Raw genomic sequence first — 26531 nt, forward strand, 5'->3', positions numbered from 1 at the left:
ATTATTTTAGCATTTGGAGAGTTTTCAAAGTAGATACTGACTTACAACAAGAATGAACATATATCTATATTATTAAGATGTAAATTTAGTTTTCTTTTCATACAAAGGAACTATGGGCTTCCATTTCCTTTAGTCTTAAAGGTATTACTTATTTAAAGACAAAGAGGTGGTAACAGATTTTGAGAAAGGTGTTGGTATATATGGTAGTATAAATTGCTTCTGGCTTAAGCTGGTCAGAACAATTAAATTTTGAAAGGGTCTTAGAACAGAAAGGACCTGTAGTTGTTTGTAAACAAGAATGCTAGATTTAGCAAATAAAAATACTAGATGCCTAGGTAAATTTGAATTTTGTTTTAATTAGCTTTTTTGTCACTGTGACCAAAAGGCCTGACAAGAACAATTAGAGGAGAAGTTTATTTGGCCTATGGTTTCAGAGGTTTCAGTCTGTAGAAGGCCAACTCCACAACTCTGGACCTGAGATGAGGCAGAAAGCAGCTCAGGACATGGCAGTTAAGAAGCAGAGAGCTCTGCTGCCCAGAGACAAAATATAAACCTCAAAGACATGCCACCAGTGATCCACTTCCTCCATTCAGTCCCTACTTGCCTACATTTACTGGCAGTTAATCCATTACAATGGATTAATGGACTGATTAGTAACTTAGTCATTTCACTTATAAACTTTCTTGCACTGTCTTACACATGAGCTTTTGGGGGACATGTCATACCCAAACCATAACAAATTTCAAATAAATAATAAAATTTTAATACAGATATGTTCCAAATATTGCATGAAATATACTTATTAAAATATTTGTTTATCTGAAATTCAAATTTAACTCAATATCATGTATTATCATCTGGTGATAAAACTTGAGTAATTTATACCAAGAAGGAAATAAACTAGCCCCAGTAAGACTAGATGTTACAGTGTTTAATTTTGAGGAAATAACTGTTACTCTTTTTTTTTTGGACAGCCTTAAATTGTTCCTCTTTGGGTGGGCCTAAACAGCCATTTGCAGACTAGATAATGTTGACAGCTGTGTTAATTTATCTTTGAACTTTTGGGTCTTTATTAGTCAAGGTAATGGGAAGTAAAATCTCATATAATTTCTATTAAGTGTAAAAACAAAATTATTTAAAATATAAATGGATTTCATGTTCACCAGAGTGCTGTATTACAGGTGTAGTAAAGAAGCAGCCAGATTCTGGAGATTTTGGATATGACCTGACAGGAAATCTCTGTCTTATTTAATGGTCTCAGTATTTACCTAGTCCAACAAGGCAGAATCTGCAACCATATTATACTTCTCCATTTCCTTCACATAATTAGCCCCCAAATATTTTAGGAAGCATTTGCTTCCTAAGACTGTGTTGAGTGTGCTGCTTCTCATTGCCTCTTCTTAATTTAGCCTTTACATAATCTCATCTGTACCCACCTTGTTGCCAGTCTCCCTTAATAATTCTTTCTACCAGCAGAAATGCTGGAGTCTTTTCCAAACTGTGGTACTGATTTTTTTTTTTTTTTTAAACCAGGAATTGAACCTATGGCTCTTAACCTTTGAGCCACATCCCCAACCCTTTTTAAAAGTTTTTTTTTTTTTTCTTTTTTAAAATTTTGAGACAGGGTCTCACTTTGCTTAGTGCCTCACTAAGTTGCTGAAATTATCTTTGACCTTGTAATCCTCTTGCCTCAGCCTCCTGAGCTGCTGGAATTATAGGTGTGTGCCACCATACCTGGAACTGGTACTGATTATTTTATTCATTTATTTGAACAACCATAAGTCCTCAGTAAGCTTTCCTGTTGTATAAAAATTATAGTCCTCAGGTCAAAGTATAGTGAGTCTTAAAGAAATGGGGGAAAGAGGGCCCCCATCATAAACTGTGTGATCAGAATCATCTGGGAATTTTCAAAAATGATGTGTGGAAGAGTGCCATTTTGAAGGTGAGAGCAGTCTTATCACTTAGGTATACTAGGGCAGAAAGGTGATCAAGGATTAGTATATCTTCACAGAATGGCCCTGTTGGCCTTTTTGTGAGTTGATTTTCTGTTTATATTTTAGAGAAATCCTTCATGATTTCTGAGTTTTATCTCCTGCTTCAACCTCCTCATATCCAAAACTAGCTGTATTATACTACTGTATTTATAATTCCTGATAAGTCCTATGCCATTCTGCTCATCTGTTACAGGATTTTGTATAAGGTATTTTAAATAGATGCCCTATGTCTCTATTGTTTGTTTAATAAATTTACTATTAACTTTCCTTCCAGACTCCTTAAATGATCCCTTTCTCCTCCCTTCACTAGAAGGGTCAGTAATGCTTTAGGAACAACCCTTAAATTTCAGTTACTTAGAAACACAGAGTTTTCTTTTTTACTCATGCTACATGAGTAGCATGGGTCAGTTGGGTGTTTTGTTCTGTGGTATCATTAGTTTAGGATTCAAGCTGACAGAACACTATCACTCAGCAATGTCTCTTGAAAAACTTTCACTGGAATGCCACAGTGAAAGTTTCTATTTCATTGGCTAAAGCAAGTCACATATTCACACCTAGCTTTAAGAGGTCATGGAAGTGCAGTCCTATTATGTGCCCGAGAGAAGGACCAGAAATATTTTGTAGATGGCAGGAATTATCACATATGGCCCAACATGGTGGTTCATATCTGCAATTCCAGCTACTTGGGAGACTGAAGCTAGGGGATTTTAAGTTTGAAGCTAGCTTGGGCAACCTAGTGAGACCCTGTTCCAAAGTAAAACACACAAAGAGCTGTGGATATAGCTCAGTGATAGAGTACCTCTGAGTTTTAATTTCTAGTAACACACACACACACACACACACACACACACACACACACACGGGCATTACCATGTGTTTTCAAATTTGACCAATCTATCCCTACTTCATATTTCTTTTTCCTCTCCATCTTAGTGAGTTTAAAATAAAACCCCATAGTAATTTAGAATTTGATGTGTTTGTCAGTCAGCTGTGGACCTCTGAAATTTCAAGCCAGCTAGTTAGGTGAAGTCATTCCAGTTAATTTATTAGTCTCACAATAAAAATATCTTTTGTTTGTTTTTATTTTATAAGTCTACCTTAGAATCACTTGCTTGAAGCTCAGATGCTTGAACTTCACCTTAGAGTAGTTAAATCTGAGAGTGGGCCCAGGCATCAGAATTTTTTAAGTTTGCCATTCAATTCTGCGGTATAAACAGGGTCAAGAACCAACAGTTTACTTGTTCATTATTTATTTGTTTCCTGGAGTGGGCCTTTGCAAAACTGGACCTTGTTTTTATTATTTCCCTGAGGCTTATTTTTGTTCCTATTATTTTGGTTCTAAACCTGAGTTTTATATTTATTTTTATATTTACTGTGTTTTGTCTGTCTCCTGTACTATATTTAAGGACTGGCACCACATCTGATTGGTTCATCATATACCTACTACGTGTTGTAGTGTCTCTTACACAGGTTTCCCATCTCTTTTCTTTTTTTTTTTTTTTTTCGGAACCCATTCCAACATTAACCCAATATTTTGAATTCCCTCTTATCTGTATAATGTTCTCTTTTTATCTGCTTTTCCTTTATCTTCGTCTTCTTTCATTATATGAGATAAATAACATTTGAAAAATAAAGCAAAATACAAATATAACATATTTGGAAAATATACAGCAAGATAAGCACAAACAGGCAAGATTGTTAGTATTCATGTTAGCACCTCTAGGGCCTGGCTTTTATGACTGCTTAGTGGCTCTAATAGCTGATCACAGTAGCAATCCATTTAACCTTCAGTTCCTTTGATCATTGAGCCAACTAATCCTAGTCGGAAACTCTGTCTTCTCTTCCAGTGGTACCCATTACTTGGATGACTGATAACTTTTTATAAATATTATTTATTGAAAGAATATTTTGTTCTGGGAGCTATATGTTAGAGCTATATTTTAAAGAGGAATGATCCTAATTCAAGATTTGAGTCAGATGTAATATTTATATAAATTCTATAAACAGGAGAGGTACTTCATGTCACGATAATGACATCCTATTTTGTTACAGACTAACATTTTGTGTGGAAAAACATACCATCTTATCCTTCCAGAATTATCTTGTGACTTTATTTCTTTCAGGCATGTCATAGAACTCCATACTGTTTGATTTATATTCTTAAGTGCTGAATATTTTTTTATAAATGCTAAGTTGTAGGTAAGGTCCATTAACTCTTACTGTCTTTAAGTGGTCTACTTTTTTTGGGGGGGGGGTTGGGGGATTGAACCCAGGGGCACTCAGTTACTGAGCCACATCCCCAGCCTTTTTATGTATTTTATTTAGAAACAAGGTCTTGTTGAGTTGCTTAGGGCCTCACTAAGTTTTTAAGGCTGGCTTTGAACTCATGATTAAGAGATCTACTTTTAAAGGTGATCTTTAAGAAAAAAAAAAAAAAGCCACATCTTCAAAAAAAAACACCCATGAAAATTTATATTATTCATGTTTGACTTCTTAGTAGCTATGATTTAGATATCCCATTTTGGAAATCTCTGAATGATAATGTATAGGTCGATTGTTATTTGTTGACTCTGTGCTTTTCAGTTTGTCATTTTGTTTTCTTGGAATGTCTTACTCTGCTCTCCCACAACTTTTGCTTGGAAAAGACCTGCATATTCTTCAATTCTTAGCATAAAAGGAGATTATATTAAATAGATTGCAGTGAATTCTGTGCTTTATATATGCTTCTGTTTTTGTACTTTATCTAATGTGTTACAGTTATAGTTTTACTATTTCTTGCCTGCCTTCTATATAGTTAAACTTTTAAGGGCAGAAAACTACCTACCTTTATATAGCCAGTACCTGGCACGTGGGGTGTTTTTTGTTTTTGTTTGCGGTACTGGGGATCGAACTCAGGGTCTTTTGCATACTAGACAAGCATTCTACCACTGAGATACATTCCCAGCATTGGGCTTTTTAAGTCTGTGATTATTGAATGAATTAAGTAAAAGTTTGCATACTGTCTCTGTGTTTATGTATCAGTGGGTATAGCATTCCATACATGGCTTTGCACAGAATGATTTAGAGGATGAGCTAATTAATGAATTATGAATTATGGAAACTTCCCAAAATAACCCAATTCATTTGTGGAAGAGTATATTTTACATGTTTTATAATTTAAATACTTAAATAAATAGTACTATATTTGAACAGTAGTTTTAAAGTGGGGGAGAACTGCGGCTAAAAGAACTGAAACTAGTTGTAGTGTCTTAGGGAACAGGTCTAATACCTTAATATTCTATTGTAATACATTCAAGTTTCTGCTTGATTGTGGGCCCCTATTTCTAGTTATAAAAGATAGTATATTTTTGCTACTCCTAAATGTTTATAGTTATCTTATGATTCCTGAGGTTTTGACAGATTCTATGTAAAAAAAAAAAAAAATCCTTTAAAACAAAAGTAGTCAAATATTACACTTCTCCTTTGTTATAGTTAGAGAAGAGTGCTAATCACTAAGAATGGAGTCATTTTTCTGGTGAGACAGATTTCATACGTGTCTGGAATGATTGGTCCTCATGGCATATTTCTCTCTCTCTCTCTCTCTCTCTCTCTCTCTCTCTCTCTCTCTCTCTCTCTCTCTCTCTCTCTCCCCCTTTTCCCCCACCACACATTTTTAAAGTAGGTGAAAATTGTTTCAAAGTGACTATCAAGGTTGGTCTTACAGGGAAAGAATGTCACAGTTGGGCATGGTGTACTAGGCCATCAGCCCTTATGTTTCTTTGATTAGGTCTCCTTATAAACAGGTAATGGTATCATTTCCCCTTCATCCCTTCTATTACATCATCTCACCCCACTGTCTGTATCCCAATGAAATTTTTATATTCTCAAAAACATCGGCTCTAGGGCAGCCACTTAGGTTTGCTGTAGTAGAGGAGTTCAATATGACAAGGGAAAGTTCTCAGAGAGGCAAGAACTGATTTTGTCAAATAATTAGAGGACTCGAGAGGAGGTGGGTGAGATGGGGAAAGGGACATTGAGAATATGGTGTAGGAATATAGTATAATTTCTGTTATTATCTTGTCTCTTACTGATGAAGTTTTTAATGAATAAGCATATTGTTGGTCATAGTTACTCAGGAGCCCAGCTAAATTTCAACAGTGATGAAGTTATGTCTCTACTCTCATGTTGGTAATTATTGATTGACTTATCACAAGTAAAGCATTAGGTGTAGTAGGTTTTCAAATGTTTCTTTCTTAACTCTGATATTGTGAATTTTTATTAAAGTCAGTACTTTCAAGATTACTCAGAGATGAAAGATGCAGCATGTTAATTTTAATTGTAATGTTTAGAATATTGTTTATATAGTTGTTTTATTTTTAATTTCTATAATGATTAAAATACCTGGGGATATTAGTATTGATAAGTGTGGCATTTGAAAAGCAGTGCACCATTATTTTGACATTTCCCTTCTTATTTTCTTTCCTTTTTGTCTTTTTTTTTTTTTTTTTTTTTTTTTTTTAAAGAATTAATGTGCCATCTGGAAACCTGAGATCATGCCATAAAAGGAATTTTGGCTTTTTTGGCAACCAGTCATTAGGGTATGCTGTGACTGAGCACCTTATCAGAATAATGAAACATAATTAGAAAGGTGTATTAACTCATACATTTCAAAACATTTTTACATTGAGAATTTTTGTATGGATGTTGTGGGAATAAATTACTACTGTTACTGTATCCCAGTGTTAAGATATATTAGAGGTACAGTTGTTGAATCCTTATGCATAAATGTAAATCAAAATTCTATATGACTAAATGATTCTGAGCTATTTCTAAACACTATACTTTAGATCTTCTTTACAGTGTTCAAATAAGCAAATACAGTTAGTTTTTATGTTTTTGGAAGGGAGAGTTGCAGTATTACCTTGCAATTAACTTACTGTATTCTTTCTTCCAAATAAGTCATTGGAACTATCAGCCAAAGGATGGGGGGGGGGGGCTTTTTTTTTTTTTTTTGTAATTCTAAAAAGTAGCAAGTTTTTTTTTTTTAAATTAATTGAGAGAGAACAACTGAAATCATGCACTGAAAGGGTTAAGTCGACATGAAAGAATTCATTTCCACTTTAATGACCTAGCCTTGCTGGGTTAGGACGATGGGGAACATGCTTCTGACTTGTACTCCTATTGCCAATTAACACCTCCTATAACAGGTTGCCTCAGCTAGTCATTGAAGCTCAGGCAGTAGAAATAGTTTACATGCAGCTTGTTTTTCACACTAGTTGTTTAATACTCACAAAATTAAAGTATTAAAAGGTTGTTTCTTACCTTGCTGGGTAAGAGATAAACAGTACAGTGATAGTTATTTGTATGTTTGAATTCACTTATTTTGTTTTCAGTCTTTGTTTTTAAGGGGTTTTTAGCTGAGGAAACTGAAGGTGGTTATTTCATCAGATGTTTTAATTTTATGATAGAATTTATTGAGGATTATATTGGCTACCATACATTTTTTTCTGCCAACTGTTCAACATATTTTATGTTTAGGTTTTATGTTGTTTTTCTCTTTGTTAAAAAAAATTTTGGACTTAAAAATAATTCTAAGATGTAAAACCAAGCACCTCTCAATAGCCATGATAAAATTAAGTCCTGTGTAATATTTAAATACTAGAACAACTTTATTAATGAATCTTGAAGTATTCATTGTCATTTCCCAAGATAACTATATTTTTAAGTGTTTTGGGGGTGTTGCAGTCCAGTGATACTATTTTACATTTGTCTTAAGTGACACTTAGGTTTGTGTTAAATCATCAGGCATTATAATAGCATAATAAAATTGTCTAAATAATTGATATCAGTTCACACTAAGAGAAAGGTGGAGTAATATAACTAATAGTGTTAACAAATTTGTTAAAAGGCTTGAGTAGGTAACACTTGAGATGTTAGTTTTTTTATGCTGTTATAATGGCAAATACGTCTTTTTTTTTTTTTTTTTTTTTTTTTTTAAAAGCACTTAGTCAACAAGCTCTGCCCAAATAAAAGTCACAGCTTTTTATGCTGGATCAGATTTAACCTTCTAAGTGGAGGGAGAAAAACAAAACAACAACAAAATTGTCTCATTTAATTTAACAATGTTTAAAATTTTTTGACTTGGATGATAATTTCTTTTGCCCAATGTAGCAGTTCAAAACTCATTGTGCATAGGTGAGTTTGATAACTTTTTGCAATCCATAGTAGGTTTTTTTGTCATTGGTTAGTTTGATTTCCATGTCTAAATAAAGGCTGGTCACACAGCCTGTGCTTGTGGCTTAGCTACTTTTTATTTGTGTAGGGAGCTGATTTATATATTTCATTTGTTTAAAGGTATGAGTTGTGTCACCCACCCCTTTAAAACAAACTTATTTTAAAAAGTCAGACTTCCATTATTTCAGAGTTGCCTGTAGGAATTGAGTATTGAGGATTTATATAGCAAAAGTAATTTTTTAAGTTTCTGGTTTTTGTGAGGGGTGTGTGCATTTTAGTGCCGTAGTTTTGTTTGTTTGTTTGTTTTTGTTTTTGTTTTGTTTTTGTTTGGGTACCAGGGATTGAACCCAGGGGTGCTTAGCGACTAAGCCACATCCCCAACCCTTACTTTTTTATTTTAGAGACAGAGTCTCACTAAGTTGCTTAGGTCCTCACTAAATTGCTGAGGCTGACTTTGAACTTATGATTCTCCTGCCTCAGCCCTCCTAGCCTCTGGGATTATAGCCATGCACCACTGTACCTGGCAGTTTCATAGTTTTTGCAGCAATGTATAATTTTAAGTTGTATTTCAGTTTTCAAATGCTAATCTTCCCTTAACAGTAGAATATAAAGCTGGAGAACAGTCAGATGCTTCTTATTTTACTTACCTGTCATCAGTGATGTGTGTTTTTATTTCATAGTGGCATTGTATAAAATATAGACTAGTTTAGTTTATATTTATTTATTCTGGTTAAGTACGTCTTAAGTTAATACTTGTGCCTTTAGTTACTGTAATAATTATTATTAAAGGACATTGACATTTAACTTACATTCATGTTCAATCTCCAAAAGGTGACTTTCTGTTCTTTTTTTATTGTGGTGGTGAAATAGTTGTTACAAGGTCAGCAGAGTTAACTTGAATAGTTCACACACTATAGAAGCTGATAATTTTATAGCTATGCTGTTGATGAAGCACCAGAAAGAAGACATTTTCCCCTTACTATTTTTTATATTACTAGCCTAAGCCAGTTTTTAAAATTCAAACATTGTTTGGGAATCAGATTTTCATTTGATTTAAAACATAATACAGTTTTTTTTCTTTTTTGCCCTCAGATGATTCAGCATTTAGCTTAGTTTCTTAAACATTTATTAAGTTCTTAATAAATGAAGGATGATTTAAGTTGTTTACATTCTGTTCATTTGTTCAGGATTTTTAAAAGTCTTATAATGGGATATGTATAACTTGCCCTTATGTGTGATTACATATGTCTATTTTAGTTGAATATAAACATAGCCTAACAATAGTTAGTTTGAGAAAATAGTTTGTATCAATTTCTACTTGTGAAACCTTTGGTTTCTCATTAAAGTCATAGGATTGGAAATACCAAGCATGAGAGCAGGAAAAGTTAAAGGGTCTTAAAACTTTCTGTAGGTGAGGGCTAAAAACATTGGCTGGCGGTTCCTCCGGGATGCTAATCCCAAGACAGTTTCTTTGACCATTATCATCTCATTATCCTGACTACTCCTACTCTCCTCACTGACTCTTGTGACCTATATATTTTATTTAAGTTATTTAATTATATTTGAGACCTCTGCTTCTATCATGAATTAGTACCTAGTTATTCAGTTCTTTAGAATAGGTTTGATTAATACTCAAATAATTTTATGTTAATGTACATATAACCATGATTTAATTCTTGAATAATCTTAAAACTATTCTGGCTTTGTTTTTATCTATTATTTGTATACTCTGATTTTTTAAAAAAAATTACTAATGTTTTGTGTGACTTAAATTTTCCCATGGTAGATTTTAATAAAGATTTTGTTGTTGTTGCTTTCATATTAGCATAAATCCTGTTACAGGTACACCCAGAACTGCATTTTGCTCTGATATCTGATATCTCACTGTGCCCTCTAGATTTAAGAAACATAGGGAGACCCTGTTGTATGTGTGTTCTTTTCTCAGTAAGCATGTTAACTGCTTTTGAATAAGAAGGACATTCCAAGTTTTCTTTCCATTTTCCTTAATAGGAAATGGATACAGGTGGTGGAGGTTTCTAAAATTATTAACAATGAAAAGGAGCTAAGCTCTCAAAATAAAAGTAGTCTTGGGCATCTGAAAGTGGGATAATATAATGTTACTAGAAATCAGAAATTCTATTTTAGTCCTGGTTGTGATACTTTTTAGCCTTGAATCTATGTGGATGTATATTTTGACTGCCTCACAAACTTCTTGAAGTCTTCGTTTATCCACATAGCTACAGCAATTATTTAACTGTTATTTGTAGCCTGGTCACACGTTTGAAAAAAATGATGTATTTTTTTCAGAGCCTGAAACAAACTCCAGGTTTTTTGATAGTACTGTATGACCCATGGAACAATTTAGAAAACTTCAGGTTAAACAAAGATAAACATTTCTTTTTTCCAACCCAGGATTTTACTTAGAGCCTTTACTATCCTAGTATACAACATAAATTTGAGAATCGAGTGGATAGATAACAAAATATACTCCAAACTTCCTTGACTAGGAGTGAACTCTTTGTGTAGTATTTTCTTGCAAGTACTTTCTCAGAAATGAGCATTTTTCAAACTTCTCTGCCACTGCAGAATAATAAAGAATTGATAAAACTTGGCAATATATTAAATATAGGAACTAAAGAAGAGGCCACAAAAATTTTGCTTAAGTATGTAGTTTGAGACAGTTAAGTTATTAATTAGAATAAACTGGGCATATGGTTTATAGAGAAACGTGGTGAGCTTAATTTTTGAAGACATTGAATTTGAGATGTCTTTCTTGGGAGATAATAGGATAGTTGATAGGAGATAGGAGGGAACCTGAAAATATCTTATTTGATCAGTCAACAAAATGTTTGAATCCTTTGTATGACATTTTTACCAATCTAAACAACTGTGTTTGATTAACTTCCGGTACAGAAAACTCATTAACTTTTCTTTAGAGAACTTGGATCCATATGTTTCTTACATTGAATCCCAGTCTACTATCCCTGCTGCTGCTTTCCATTAGTCTACAGTTCTACACACTATAATATAGTCTACCTCAGTGGTTCTCAAACTTCACCAAACATCAGACACAGTAGGTGAGCTTCTTTAAAACCCTTATATCTAGACTGTGCCCCACAATTTCTGATTTGATAAGGAGGTACATTGTTAACAAGTTCCCAAGTGATGCTGATGGACTGTTCAGGGACTGTATTTTGAGAACGATTAGTTTAAACATCTTCTGATAACTTTTCAGTTATTTACTTAAACAGAGCTCTTCTGTACCTTGGGTCTTTTCCAAACTTCATCAAGTTCTTTTTAACATTTCCTGTATTTCAAGTTCTTTTTAACATTTCCTGTATTTCATGACTTTTAAGTCATGTTCCAGTTTTGGGCAACTCAGATTTTTGAGAGTGAAGGACTCTGGAAAAGTGGAATCCTTTACTTAGTGTCCAGAACCGACCAAAAAAAGACTGCATCTTAAGTCACTAAAAGACTTTGCACTGGTAATCATTTAAAGCCTTACAGGTTGTTTCACGGGTTAATTCTTCATTTACCTCCCTGTCTTATCAAAGCCACCAAGAAAGGATAGAAGCTAGGTGCAGGGGCAACAAGACTAATCCCAGCAGCTGGGAAGATTGAGGCAGGAAGATCACAAGTTCAAAGCTAGCCTCAGCAACTTAGGCCCTCAATAACTTAGCGAGACCCTCTCTCAAAATAAAAACTAAAAAGGACTGTGGATTTGACTCAGTGGTTCAGTTCTCTGGGTTCAATCCCTGCTGCAAAAAGAAAAAAAAAGGGAGAGAAATCTGCCTCAATGTGAATGTATTTGGCAACCACACTCCTTTTTCTTAGCTTTCCTTTTTGTTCCCTGTTGTGGGTAGCTATTTTGCTGCTGTGACTAAAAGATCTGACCAAAACAATTGTAGAGGAGGAAAAGTTTATTTGGGGGCTCACAGTTTCAGAGGTATCTTGGTCCACAGAAAGCCGACTCCATTCCTTAGGGCTTAAGGTGAAGCTGAACATCATGGCGGGTGAGGGTGATGGAAGGAAGCATCTCACATCTTAGTGATCAGGAAGCAGAGAGATTCCACTCTCCAGTTACAAAATATATACCCTATAGCCACGTCCCCAATGAACTGCTCCCTCCATCCACACCCCACTTACCTCTAGCTACCACTTGGTTAATCCCATCAGGGACTAATTCATTGATTAGGTTAAGACGCTCACAACCCAAACATTTCTCTTGAACCTTCTTGCATTGTCTTGTGCACTTTTGGGGAACACCTCACATCCAAACGATAACATTCCCACTTCACTGATATATAATTGACAAATAAAATTGTATGATCTTAAGGTGTACAATGTGATGAGTTCACATATATACATTTTGTGAAATGGTCACCACAATCAGGTTCATTTACATGTCACCTCACCTGAACTTACTTATAACTGAAAGTTTGTACTCTAAGATCTCCCTTCTTCCTCACCTTCCTACCTCTGATAACTACCACTCAGCTGTTTTTATGAGTTCATTTTTTTAGAGTCCACATATAAGTGAGATCATGTCTTTCTTTGTAAGACTTTTTTCACTTAGTATAGTATCCTACATTTTATACATGTTTCAAATAGCAGAATTTCTTTCTTTTTATGGTTGAGTAATACTCTAGTGTGTATAAATTCCACACTTTGTTTATTTGTTATTCTGTCAGCAGACGCTTAGGTTGTTTCCGTTATCTTGCTGTTGTGAATAGTGCTGCAGTGAACATGGGAGTACAGAAAACTTTTCATGGTGCTGAATTCATTTCTTCTGGGCCTAATACCCAGAAGAGGAATTGCTAGGTTATGTGATTGTTCTGTTTATTTTACTTTATTTTATTGGTTCTTCTTAGTTATACATGACAGTAGAATCCATTTTGATAAAATTATACAAACAGGGAATATATCTTGTTCTAATTAGAACCCCACTCCTGTGGTGGGCATAATGGTGGGGTTAACTTAGAAGTATTTTCATGTGTACCCAGGAAAATTATGTTAGATTTATTCTACTGTCTTTCCTATTCTTATTCCCCCTCCCTTCCCTTTGTTGGTTTGAAGTAGTACTTCCATACTCTTTTTCATAGTGACTATACCAATTTATTCCCAACAGCATGCAGGGTTGTTTTGTTTTGTTTTTCCTACAGCCTTGCCTCTTTCTTTCTAATTTAACAGACAATTCTTTCAAGATTGTAAGTTAAAATACAGCAGCAGATTGTGGTACTTGGTTTTAACTTAAGTTTATATTGTTAGATCATTAGGGCCATTGGAGGAGGGGGCTTTTGATAATACTCTTTTAATTATAGGTTAAATTACTTGGCTTATTTTTATTATTAAAAGAACTATCATGAACAACTTGGTTACTGCAAACATCTCTGCTAATTTACTTAAATAATTTCTAAGAGTTAAAAAGTAGGTCACAAAGTTTGTATATTGTAAGGCTTTTGTATATATTGTGCAGTTGCCGATTCACAATCCTCCCAGCAGCACTGAGTGTCTCTTTTATTATACTCTCCAGAATTGGGCATTGTGAAGTTTGTTTGGTAGGGGGAAAACACAATGTCTTAATGTGTTAATTGGTATTTCTTTAATTAAAGAAGGTCAGCTAGGGAAGTTGAACATTTTTTTGTATTTTTTAGCATGTATTTCTTATATAATTAGTCCCTCTATATTCTTTGTCCATGTTTCCATTAAGGTTTTAGTGTTGTTTTAATATACTTATATATTGACATAATAAATGGGACAGGTTTTTTGGGAAGGTGTTTGTTTCACTATACTTTTTCATTCTGTTAGTATTAAGAAATTTTAGATTGTGTCAATTTTACATTCTTTTATTTGTTTGAACACTGGTTTTGTGTTTCTTCACTCTGATCAGATAGTCATTTTTCTAGTATTTTAGCATAGTTTTTGTTATGACTTGATTTTTTTTAAAAAATGTAACTCTTTAATGTATGTGGGTTTGTAGTAAAATGACACAAAGAAGCAAATTTAGTTTTAAATGTTTCCACTATTAAAAAAGAGAAAAAATGAAAATAAAATGTTCAATTTTATGGTTATAGCTTTGAAGTATAAATAAAATGAAAATTTCTGCAACAATGTAGTAGTTCATTCCATCTCAATAAACTGAATTTATCAATACCACTGAAGGTTATAGTAATTAGCTCCGAAAGCAGCCTCAAAGCCAAATGTTTTATTTATTAAGTAATTTTTCATTTTTGGTTTTTTGGTGGGTTTTGTTTGTTTTTTTAAACTCAGGGCCTCATACATGCTAACAAGCACTCTACCACTGAGCCACATCCCCAGCCCAAATGTTTTAATAGCAAACTGTTTTGAATATTAAAGACATAGATAAATTTAGCAGAAAGATGGCCAGACCAATCTAGTCTCACTTCTGAACAGAAAAATGAAAATCATAAGTAAAAACTATTAAACCAAACTTGAATAATTTAATCCCTACAAAGATGATTTAATATTGGGAAATATTGGTATAATACATAAGTTGAAGAATGGAAGAGGAGTGAACCATAGTGACCATTATTGTTTCTTTTACACAAGAAATCCACATACAGGTTGAACATTCCTAATCAAAATCCAAAATGCTTGGATTCAAATCCAAAATGTTCGACTGTTCAGTTTCAGAGTTTGGATATTTATACATTTTGGATTTTCAGAATAGGCATGTTCAACTGGTAAAGTCTATGTAAATATTCCAAATTTTAAAAAACACTAAAATCTGAAACACTTCTGATCCCAAGCATTTTAGGGAAGAGATACTCATTCTGTATCTCACTGAATCTTACTTATGAATATACAAATTACCATTTTAAAACCCATTTTGAGATGCCTTTTTTTTTTTCTTTTTCTTTTTGGTGGTGGTGGTGGTGGTGGTGGTGGTGGTAGTGGTGGTGGTGGTGGCGGCGGTGGTGGCGGTGCTGGGGATTGAACCTGGGGCCTTATGCATGCTAGGATAGCACTCTACCAACTGAGCTCTATCCCCAGCCCCTGCGTTTATCTTTTAACAAGGGATTTTAATCCATTTGTATTTTTTTCATAACCAGTATATTTGATCTTACCTTATATTGTTTTATTTTTGTTTTTCTCCTTTCTTGGCTTCCTACAGTTGTTTAATTGACAGTGTGGTGTTTCTCTCTCTGCCTTCTTTCCTTTTATTATTTTCTTTTTTCTCTCTTTCTTTTCTTTCTTTTTCCAGTGTTTTAATTTTTATAGTGGTTACATTCAAGTTGTTTAAAACACTTTTAAATTCATATTCCTAGAATCGTCAAACCAGCACAGCTCTGTTGTCCCCTCTCTTTGTAAAAACAATTTTGTATTCTATATCTCTAAATTAAACTTGTCTTAGTTATTTTACACTTGTTTCTCCCAGCATAATTTGAATTCTTAATTATTTTTTATCTTTTTCTGTCCTTCAAATTTATATTTCATAGAAATGAAACTTTCTTAGCTGGGCAAGGTGGTGCATTCCTGTAATCCTAGCTACTTAGTAGGCTGGGGCTGAGGATCTCAAGTTTGAGGCCAGCCTGGGCAACTTAGATCCTGTCTCAAAAATAAAATTTTTTTTTAAAGGGCTATGGATGTATGTAGCTCATCGGTAGGGTGCATGCCTGACCTACACGAGGTCCTGGGTTCAATCACCAGTGTGGAAGAAAGAGAAGAGAAACCTTCTTTCTTGTATTTTATGTACACCAAGTAGTTTTCCAAAATTTTGTTGATGTTTCCTACTTTGGGGTGTCTTTTTTCTCTTTGAATCGTCAGAATGGTGTTCTGCAGTAGGGTTTACCACAAACAGTGAATATAATTGTAGCTACACATTTTTTTTTTTTCTTTATCTTCAGGGCTTTTCAGGTCACCTTTGATATGTATCCACACAAGTTCTCACATACCTTTCTGAGCTCAGTTTCCAGAATCTTTAGTGGGTTTTTTCCTACCTTACTTACGTGCTCTCCTGAACAAGTGAACATGTGTAAATAACAGTAGCCTCAGATATTCACTGGTAGTCAAGATCTGTCCCACAGAGACATGCTACCTCTTGTTGCATTTCACTGCTACACATTCTTCTTTACTTCTTGCTAGGTTTATATCTGGGAAATACAGTCTGACCAGATCAAGAAACAGAATAGGACAGAAGTGAGATTGAGAATGTGAGAGGGACAACAGAAAGTACCGTGACTGCTGTCTCAAGAACAGCACTCATAGACTACAAGAAACAATTGCATTGTTTCCCGCTGGTATATGGCTCTCTGTTAGTAAGATTCTGAACCAGAAGAAAATAACTGGTAGCAATTTTTCTTTCTTGTTCTGTTGGTTTATGCTGCCTTAACTCACCTTCCTTTCTCCCTCCCTCCCTTCTTCTGTCTGTCTCTCTGTCTGTCTGTCTCTCTCTCTCTCTCTTTTGACAAATATTTACTGAGTTTTTACTATGTGCCAGGCACTTTGCTAGGAGCTAATTATTTAGAATGTGCAAAACAAGTTTTCTTCCTTCATTTTTGGCAGTAATAGTTTCTGGATTTTGTAACACATTTGGTGATGATGTGATGTTTTAATCCTCTCTTTTTCCTAAATATTTTCTGACAAATTGAGAAAAGACTATTAATATCTATAGTTAAGACACCAGTGTAACTTTGTTTTTCCATATGCTTTTTTTTGTGGGGAGTGTGGTAGCAGGGATTGAACCTAGGTGCATTTAACCACTGAGCCACATCCCCAGCTCTTTTTAATTTTTTTGTTTTGAAATAGGGTCTCCTAAATTGCTTAGGGCCTCACCAAGTTACTGAGGCTGGCCTTGAAATTTGATCCTCCTGCCTGAACCTCCTAAGCTACTGGGATTATAGATGTGCATTGCTGTGCCAGGCCTTCCATATATAATATTAACATTTGCTACAGATCTAGGAAATAATGCTTTGAATACTCTGTTCATCATCCTAACCTTATAGTGTTATTTTCCCAAACCTCTCATTGTGTCTAACTTGCTACTGTTCTCAAAATTTTCTTAGTTTTCTTATCTTTTTTATTTAAATGAATAAGAGTATATTGCTGAAATTATGACTTCAGCCAATGTTTTGGCCTCCTAGGACGTCAACTTTGCACCAAGTTTTCATTCTGAAACAGATTCTTGTCTGTTTAAAAGATAAGCAATAAATCTGCATCTGTGGGATTACACACCTATAATCCCAGCAATTTGGGAGACTGAAGCAGGAGTGTCAAAAGTTTGAGGACAGCCTCAGCAATTTAGAGAGGATCTAAGCAACCTTGTGAGACCCTGTCTTAAAAAGGACTAGGATGTGGCTTATTGGTAAATCACCTCCGGGTTAAATACCCAGCACCCCACCCCTCACCCCCACCCCACCAAAAAAAAAAAAAAAAAAAAAAAAACCAAACAAAAAAACCCCAACAAACTACATTTGATGATAAATGAAAAGTTTGGTCATTTTTAAACTTTACTGTTTGGCATTTGTTATTAAAATACAAATTTTCGGGGCTTGACTTTTTTTTACTACTTTGCACAAAAGTAAATGCAAACCGGATATTCTTCTATTTAGAGAAAACTTACTCTAGAACCTTTTATACTTAATGCTTTCAGTAATTATTTATGAGCATTTCAACAAAACAAATTGCAGAATTCAGTATATAATAAATAGAAGAAATACATGTAGACTGTAAGTGTGGAATGTAAAGAGTAAAACAATTGTCGAATTTCAGTAAGTGAAAGAGAGATCATTGAGTTACAATTTGAATAGCTACATGTTTATTATGTAATTTGTAGTAGAGTTATTGTCAGGATGAGGACTTTAAATAAAGCAGGATCTGGCAGTTACAAATCACATCTCAGGATAGTTTCCCAGCCTGCCCAGCACTAAAAGAAGCAAGAGTTTTTTTAGGTGTCCGTTAATTGGGGACAGAATCACGTAAGATTTTAAGGTTGTAGGCATCTTGAGGGTAAGGACTGTAAGTTGCTTTGTGCACCTAAAAGTTACAGTCAAAAGAGATTTGTTTCTTTTCATGAATAAGGTAGAATTTTCCAAAGAAACTTGGTATCTTCCTTAGCCTGTAATAAGATTAATAATATTTGTTTTAAAAGTAGTAGTCAGGATTTTGGAGGTATTTTCATAACTTAACCAGTTTATTCACGCTTGAGGCAATTGTATTAAATTTGTTGTTGTGCAGGGGGAGGGGAGCAACTTCATTAGGTGAAGTGCAGAGTATGTTGTTCACAGCTATTTCATCTAGGGATTAGAAGTCTTCTTTCCCTTTCCCTCCCACTATATCTATGAATCGGCAAAGCAATTCCATATCCCTAATCTGTGTGCTATCTTTAGCTAAAAATCAAGAAGCTCAGAGGATTTGCTGTTTCTCCTCTTCCTTCAGTTAATCATGCTAGTCTTAACAGCATTTTGTAGTCACGTTGCAGTAGAAACTGTGGCTACTTCGTGCGTTAGAGTTATTCTGTAGCATGAATAGGTTAGCATTGCTGAAAAATAGACGCTTTAGGTCCATTGGAAGCTTGTCTGAGTGCTAAATTTGTATTTTCTTCAGATTTGGTATTTGTTATAAACCAGATTATTTGCATTGTAACTGAATGAAAAGATTAGACATGTTTTTTCCTTTTAAAACTCTTTTAGAACAATCAAATTTATATTACACGTAACTTTTATTTTCCACACCTGTACTCATTGTGTTTATAATACTTGTTATACTTATTTCTAGGGGCCTCCTACAGATGCTCCTGCAGTGGACACAGCAGAACAAGTTTATATCTCTTCCCTGGCTCTGTTAAAAGTAAGTTGTGAATGGAGTTACTTCGATTGGAGACCTCTGTTGCTTTTTCTCTAATCTACTTTGGTATATTTGCCATCTTAATCCCCTCAGACTTTAGGTATTATTTTAGGCACATCTCTAAAGTACTTTTATTTCCATTGAAGCAAAATTAGATTATTTTTTTCAAACAAAAAGAGACCAAAAATCTTAAATATGCTTTGTGTCTGCCTATCTTCCTGTTTACAGATGTTAAAACATGGCCGTGCTGGAGTTCCAATGGAAGTTATGGGTCTCATGCTTGGAGAATTTGTTGATGATTACACAGTCAGAGTGATTGATGTGTTTGCTATGCCACAGTCAGGAACAGTGAGTACTTTTATGTTTGCCTACTGCAAGAAAATCTTTTCTGTTTTCTTTTCCTATGCAAAATAACTTTCATCATTTTGTATTCTCTTTCCAATAGGAAAACCTAATTATGATATTAGTGATATGTTTCTCCATTATATATCATTAATCTTTAAATGCATCATGAATTCTGATAGGTCTATAACTGGATGATGGTAATGCTAAAATCCCTTTATTTGTTCCTTCAGCTTTAATTAGCAAAACATATTGGATTTAAAAGTTAGCTACTAGATTAAAACAGGGTACTAGTTTGATTAGTTTGAACACTTGGTTCAATATATTTTAGAAATTCTCTTATTTAAAACTTTAATGCTTGTACATTAACTAGTCTTCATATCTTGTTTCCATAGTTTCGAAATCTGTCCTTATTTTTACTGTTCCGTACATGGTGGTGAATGACTTTTAAGCTTTTCCTATTAAAAATATTAGTAAAAATTAGTAAGCAAAACCAAAAACCCTAGATGATCTTAGTTTCTTTTATCTAGGTATGATAATTTGTTTATATGAGCCACACTCTATATGAATTTTGAAAGTTACCTACTGTACCTATTTAGAATGTTATTCTGTCTGAGGTTTTTTGTTGTTTCACTTTTTTGTTTAATGCATTAGACTTATGTAGATATACGTGCATTTAGATTTTAAAATAGCAATCCATAACCATCTACCTACCTTCCATAAAATAACACATGTATTCTTCTCACCTTTTTTCTTAAAAAAGTTTATTTTTCTGATGAACTTTTTCTCTGCTCTGAAATACTTCTCTTATTGAGCCTTGTAAAATATCTATTTTAAAAATGTCATAAAACTGTTTGCTCTATTTGAGGATTCTCACTGAGTTTCCTTTGATAAGGTACATACTAGAGAACAAATTATATTTTTAAGTGATGCATTATGCATGCATGTATAAAGCAAACATTTTAAATAGTTATTTGCTACAAGTACAATATACATATAATATAAAATAATAGAAAAATATACAAAATTTTCTTTGGATTAACTTGTTGAAGTAAACTAATTTGAATTTTGTTCGTCTGGATGTACACTGTATTTGTTTTGTTCATTTGGACTTAGAGAAACACTACATATTAACTAAATATTTAGATTTAAACCACAGATTATTATTACTTGTTTCTATCTTTTCATGTTAGAATATATGAAACACATAATAAAATTATTTGTTATATGTGGTCCTTATATAGACACCCATTATGGTAAATGGTTCTTACCCTTTAATATAATCATTTCCATGTAAATGCTTATATGACAATATAAAATAGAATATTTTGATCCCCATATTTGCTTAATGTAGTAATATTAGAAAGTTTTTCTTCTGGCCCAATTGTCAGCAAACTTTTTTGTAAAGAGGTACTTCTCTGTTATGTATTCCTCCTGGTCCTCTCCTCTTCCTCCTCCCCACTTCTTCCTTCTCCAACCTTTTTTTTTTTTTCCTTTCTCTCCTTCCCCTTGTTCATCATCTTCTCCCTTTTAAACTGTTAAAGAATGCATTCTTGACCCAGCAGCAGATTGTTTTCAAAGGATGCACTCTGTTGGAATTCAGTATACTGTTTGCTTGGGATTGGTGCTTATATGAATGTTTGTTTAGCTAGATTTAGATTCCCAATGTTAGAAGACAACCTTGTGGGAGCTATAATGGCAGTCAACTAGATAATATGAACCCTCTTTATTCTTTCATGTGTTAAAATCTTGTTTTGGTTGAAATAGCAAAATGCAACATTTAAGAGACTTGGGGAGTGGGGAGTTTTGTGATTACTTTTACTGAGGTAATAAATTATTCTTCAAAGTGTTTATAATATTGAAAACTATTTTATTAGAAGAACTGAATACTTATAGTCTTTTTCACTTATCAGAGGATGACATTAGGCAGATGTTTGCCTATGTAGGTCTAACTAAAGGTCATAGTTGGTTCAATTATTTGTTATTTTTGATAAATGTATATATACGTATAAATAGCCATAAACTCTTAAAGGATCCTGAATGTTCATAACTCATTAACTAACAATAGTTTGGTACTTGGCATTTTTAGAAACTTTATCAAAACCATTATTTTTTGGTGAGGTTTTTGTTCATTTACTTTATAGCATAAAGTTTCATTTTTTTCAAAGTTATAAAAAAGTAATTTTTTTTTTCATTTCAAACTAGGGTGTCAGTGTAGAAGCGGTTGATCCGGTATTCCAAGCCAAAATGTTGGATATGTTGAAGCAAACAGGAAGGTAAGTAGTTTAAGTGATCATATTTTTTTATGATGGGAAATATCTTTAGAAACATACACTGAAGTTACGGATGTTTATTAGTACCATTCCTAGGAAAAAACCGTGTGGTTGATATAAAAGTATCTTTCAGTATCAGGGTAACATACTGTTTGTATGTTTTTTCTTCCCTCTAGAATGCAAGAAATCTGCTAGTCAGAGAACTGCCTCATATTAAAATTCTCAACTGTCATATAGTAAGATTTGGTGTAACTTCGCTCTGTTTAGCATGTGGAGTTACTGTCTAGTTACTTGTAATTGAAGGAGCTTGTATTTTGTATATATTTCATAGTTGTAACTGAGTAAGATTCTGAATATTTCAGTGTGTTTGTAGACATGAGATTTAAAGACAGAGAAAGCAGAACCCAGATATTCTTAAGTTTTTTTTTTCCCTCAGACTGAATCTCTCAGTAGTTGCCATTCTCTTGCTCAAATTCTTCTACTGTGGAAAAAACTTCAAAATTAATGTTAGCAAAAGGCTCAGCAGCTGAGCAGAACAGTGCAAATTGGTTTTTGACTGAGTTCCTAGTTCTACTGCTGGTTTAATTGATATTTAATCCTTTCACAACAGTGGATCCTGGTGTCCATTGTTAAAAATGTACTCTATGCCTGGAAAATCCAACTCCCAGAGCTAAGGAGTTAAAGAGTAGATATTTACTTGAATGCTGAAAGGGTAAAAACTGGCTCTGAGAAAGTGTGGTAACAAGGTGAAAAACTGAAAGCCTTATCTACCACTGCTAATGTGCATCTCTTAATGATAGCACTCCTTTGTCACACTTATTCATTTCCATGTTTTCTGGATAATATGGTGCAGGATTTCAGAGTTTCTAATGGTGCTTTTTCACACCTGTGTGTTTTTCATCTCTTCTTAATTTATACCCTGTTAGTGTGTTGTTTCTTTTCATATTATAAAAGTATTCCTTGTTCCGTTCTGAGCGTCTGAATGCCCTCTTTGTTTCAGGCCTGAGATGGTTGTTGGTTGGTATCACAGTCACCCTGGCTTTGGTTGTTGGCTTTCTGGTGTGGATATCAACACTCAGCAGAGCTTTGAAGCCTTGTCAGAGAGAGCTGTGGCAGTGGTTGTGGATCCCATTCAGAGTGTTAAAGGAAAGGTAGAGTCATTTCTATCTTTATTGCCATCTACTGCCACATTCTGTTTACACATACGTTAAATAAAAATCCATTTTGTTTTAAAACAGGAGTCTTAATTAAACAGAAGACCCCTGTCTGTTCACTCAAATAGCCAAACAAGTACATAAATATGCCTTGGTATTATTAGCAATTTAACTAGGGATTTGTTTTTACTTTAATTACCTACTATTGTGAATAGTATTTATCTTTAAATATTTTTAATTTCCTAAAATTGGAAGTGTTAACCATACTAAAAGTCTGCTATATACATTTTATTAATGTCTGAGTAAGCATTGCTCTACCTTTATTTTCTGGTGAATTTGGAATCAGTACATCTTTAAACTGATTATTAAGGGCTTTGTATCATAGATGTTGTGAGGGATACACTCTGGAGTTGTGTTTTCCAAATGTTTTTGACAATAAAAACTTGCCCTAAAGACTTGGTGTCAACCATTCCCATGTTTGGAGTGAGGATGCAGATAAATGATTAAATATGCTAAATGATTCTGAAAAGAGATTAACTTGCAAAGCATATTAGGTTATAGTTCTTTGTTAAAAATCTCTTTTGTTCTTATTTAGTTCTTTTTTGTGGTTTGTGCTTTCTCTCTCTTTTTTCTTTTCTTTCTTTTTCTTTTTTCTTTTCTTTCTTTCTTTCTTTTTTTTTTTTTTTTATTTCTTTCTAGCCCCATATGCCATTTTCCTATTTCCTGCCTCATGACAGCAGGGAGCAGCTCTATTATCACCTTCACAGAGCTGTCTGCAAATGTGAGAGGCAATTCGATTTTGCTCAACCACAGGGAGAGTGGATTAGAAAAACTACAGAACATACAGAAATTGGCTAGGTGGTTACTGCTTTAAAATACTGCTGAGGTGTCTTGTTTGAGCATGTACTTCCATTGTAGTGTAGAATAATTGTTAAAATAAAATCACAATACATTTATGGAATCCTTTTTATGCTGGTTTTACAAATAATTTTTAAAGTACTTATAAATAAATATTAGCTTGATATCTATCAGACCTGGAGTTTGATGGTAGTGTAGATTACATTTACATCTGTTCACCAGCTCAAACTATACATAGCTCTTAAAATGTGGTATTTTTACCTGTTATGAATTTGAAGTGGACTGTTTTCTGACATATTATTAGGATATATAAAAATTGAGGTCTTCTCTAAAACATTATCCTATTAGATATGATTTAGCTTTTCAGAGACAGAAATGATCCACAAAAATAATAATAGAAACTGATATACTAGACAATTCAGAATTGGGTAACTTCTGATACTTCTGTATGCCTATATTCCAATTTATTTACTTTCTTTTTCCAAGTATATTGCTACTTAACTGATACAAATAAAAGGAATTGAAAAAACTTGATTTTTTTTTAGTTTTGTGAATTACAGTATAATACCTCTTATACTTTATTCTTTGATATTCAAGGTACCTTTTTAATAACTCAAGTAGTAATTCAAATAACAATATTTTAGAAATATTAAATTATCTCATAAAGGCCCTCTACCACAGTAATTTACAAGTAATAACTGAAGCTTAATTTTAAATATAATTTTAAATGGCAATTTCAGTTTTATAACCTAGTTTTAAATATTGTATAATATTGGAATTTACATTATTTTAATTAGTTATAGTTCATATTGAGTGAATTTCATTTAAAATATACTTGTATCATACACTGTCAAATGTTAGTTAAGTCTAGTTTTTAAAAGTTCTAAAATTTATGAAATCATAAATATCTAGTTTTATGTCATGAAAAAACATTTTAAAAATTTAATATAGCACCAAACTTTATGTTATACCTAACATATGTCACCCCAACTAAAGATCCAATTCTTTGTTAATAATGCAGTTTCATCTATATGGTATATGAGTTTGGTGGTAATTTATGATTCTTTCAGTGTCAGAACTTCTCAACACTGTGTGTGAATCAGATTAAATGCTAGAAAGTCTATAACCAGAGTTTTTGTTAAAATTATTAAAGTTAAGAATATAAACTTATAAAAATGGAAAATAGCATAGGACACTGCCTCTCCCTTCCCTGCATGTGATTTATCAAGTCTGTCTAAATATTTAGTAAGATAATGATTAGATTAGTAGTTAAGATGAAAATCTGTGTAAATGATTTAAGTTGGGTATCAATTTTCTTTAAAATTTTTTCTGTGTGTTTTTATATTTGTTTTTATAAATTCTGCTGCCTCTGTTTTTGAGTGGTAAGATAAACATGGATTTTTTTTCTTTGTAATTTCAGTTCATTCACAATAAATTTTGACTTTATTTTAGAGGGACTTAATTGTGTTTTAATTGTGCTTCAGATGGGCATTATTACATTTTATCAAAGAAATAGCTAAAAAAAATTAGAGTCCAGGAAATTACTTTGCCAAAATCAGATAAGAATGAAGCAGGAAAATAAGGATACAAATCCAAGTTTATAAAGTTTCAGAGCTCAACCTTCTTTACTGGCTCTTTAATATTATACTATTATGAATTATATAATCAAATAACTCAGGAATGAAAAATGAATACTAGATGTTATTTCAGGGCCTTCCCTTAAGTTATTGTGGCTAGGCATCGTTCCCCCCAGCATAAGCCAGAGGAAAGAGCTATACATTTTATCTAAGTTCTCAGTAGTTATTTGTGTTATTTATAGTATTGTGTATTAATTGACATTTTTCCATGTGGTTTGTGTTCTACCAATCTTATGAAACAATGTAGACAGACTGATCCCTGTCAGCTTTTGTGACTTCCCTAGGATCAGTGAGACCAAACAGTATAAGAAAATATACCATATGATTTAAAAATTATTAAAAATTTAAATCATGCCACCTTGTATGTTATACAGTACTGTTAATGTTTTTAAATGTTATATGTGAAAATCATTGTAGTCACAGTTTAAATGGAGGATAAGCTTAAATTACCAGCAAGTTCTGCTCTCAGATAATTCAGTGAAATAGTTTTCAATATTCTGCTTTGGATTTTGACTTGCAAAATACACATGTTCAGATGTTTTAAACTTTAGTTCTTAAATGGCACAGTTGCAACTTCTTGCTTAATGTTTTGTTATCTTATATATTCAACCCACAACTGCACTTCATTCATCCAGCAAATTAGGAAGTTAATTCAACCTATAATGTGTCTGACTTCTTCCCTAGAGCAAGAAGAATGATTACTTTGGACAAAATGAAAATACTAGCATATAACTTGGTTGTGATATTTATATATGTTTATTAAAATGTATTTCTGCTTTAGAGAAGTTATTTTCCTTAACAGGATTTCTGTTAGTAAAATGTTCAGGTATTACCTGCTAACTCCCAGCAATTAATTTTTTCTTATTTTGAAATAAATTTAAAATAAATGAAATAAATTATCTCTTTAAGAAGACAATTCATATACATTTAGTGTCACTAGTGAGCAGGATAATATTATACCAATTATATACTGATATCCTACATTGCATACAAATACAGTGTAAAGTATACTGATAATGCTTGTTTCTGTTGCTATTAAATTGATGGCTAGAGACAGAATAATTCAGCAATTACTCATAATCTTGTTTGTGCCAATATACAATAAAGTATTTGTAGCAATAAAGTATTAAATTTGTCAAATGTGATAAGTGCAAATAGAAAATAGTATGTGCTGGACTAAGGAGATGAAGCTGGGGCTGAATTTGATGAATGGGACATCACTTCTGTGGCTCATGCCTCTAATCCCAGCAATTT

The 26531-nt window shown here is 33.3% G+C and overlaps 1 protein-coding gene across 1 annotated transcript in view; it reads left to right on the forward strand.

Moving 5' to 3' along the window:
- Psmd14 (proteasome 26S subunit, non-ATPase 14) overlaps positions 1-26531 on the forward strand; it is a 121781-nt gene that overhangs the window by 59530 nt on the left and 35720 nt on the right. The window contains exons 4-7 of the mRNA XM_047546167.1: positions 18945-19016; positions 19242-19361; positions 21561-21631; positions 22629-22779. Coding sequence (XP_047402123.1) covers positions 18945-19016; positions 19242-19361; positions 21561-21631; positions 22629-22779 — 414 coding nt within the window. The remainder of the gene's footprint in view (positions 1-18944; positions 19017-19241; positions 19362-21560; positions 21632-22628; positions 22780-26531) is intronic.

This window comes from Sciurus carolinensis, chromosome 3 (assembly GCF_902686445.1).
Source record: "Sciurus carolinensis chromosome 3, mSciCar1.2, whole genome shotgun sequence".
In the NCBI taxonomy this organism is placed as follows: Eukaryota; Metazoa; Chordata; class Mammalia; order Rodentia; family Sciuridae; genus Sciurus; species Sciurus carolinensis.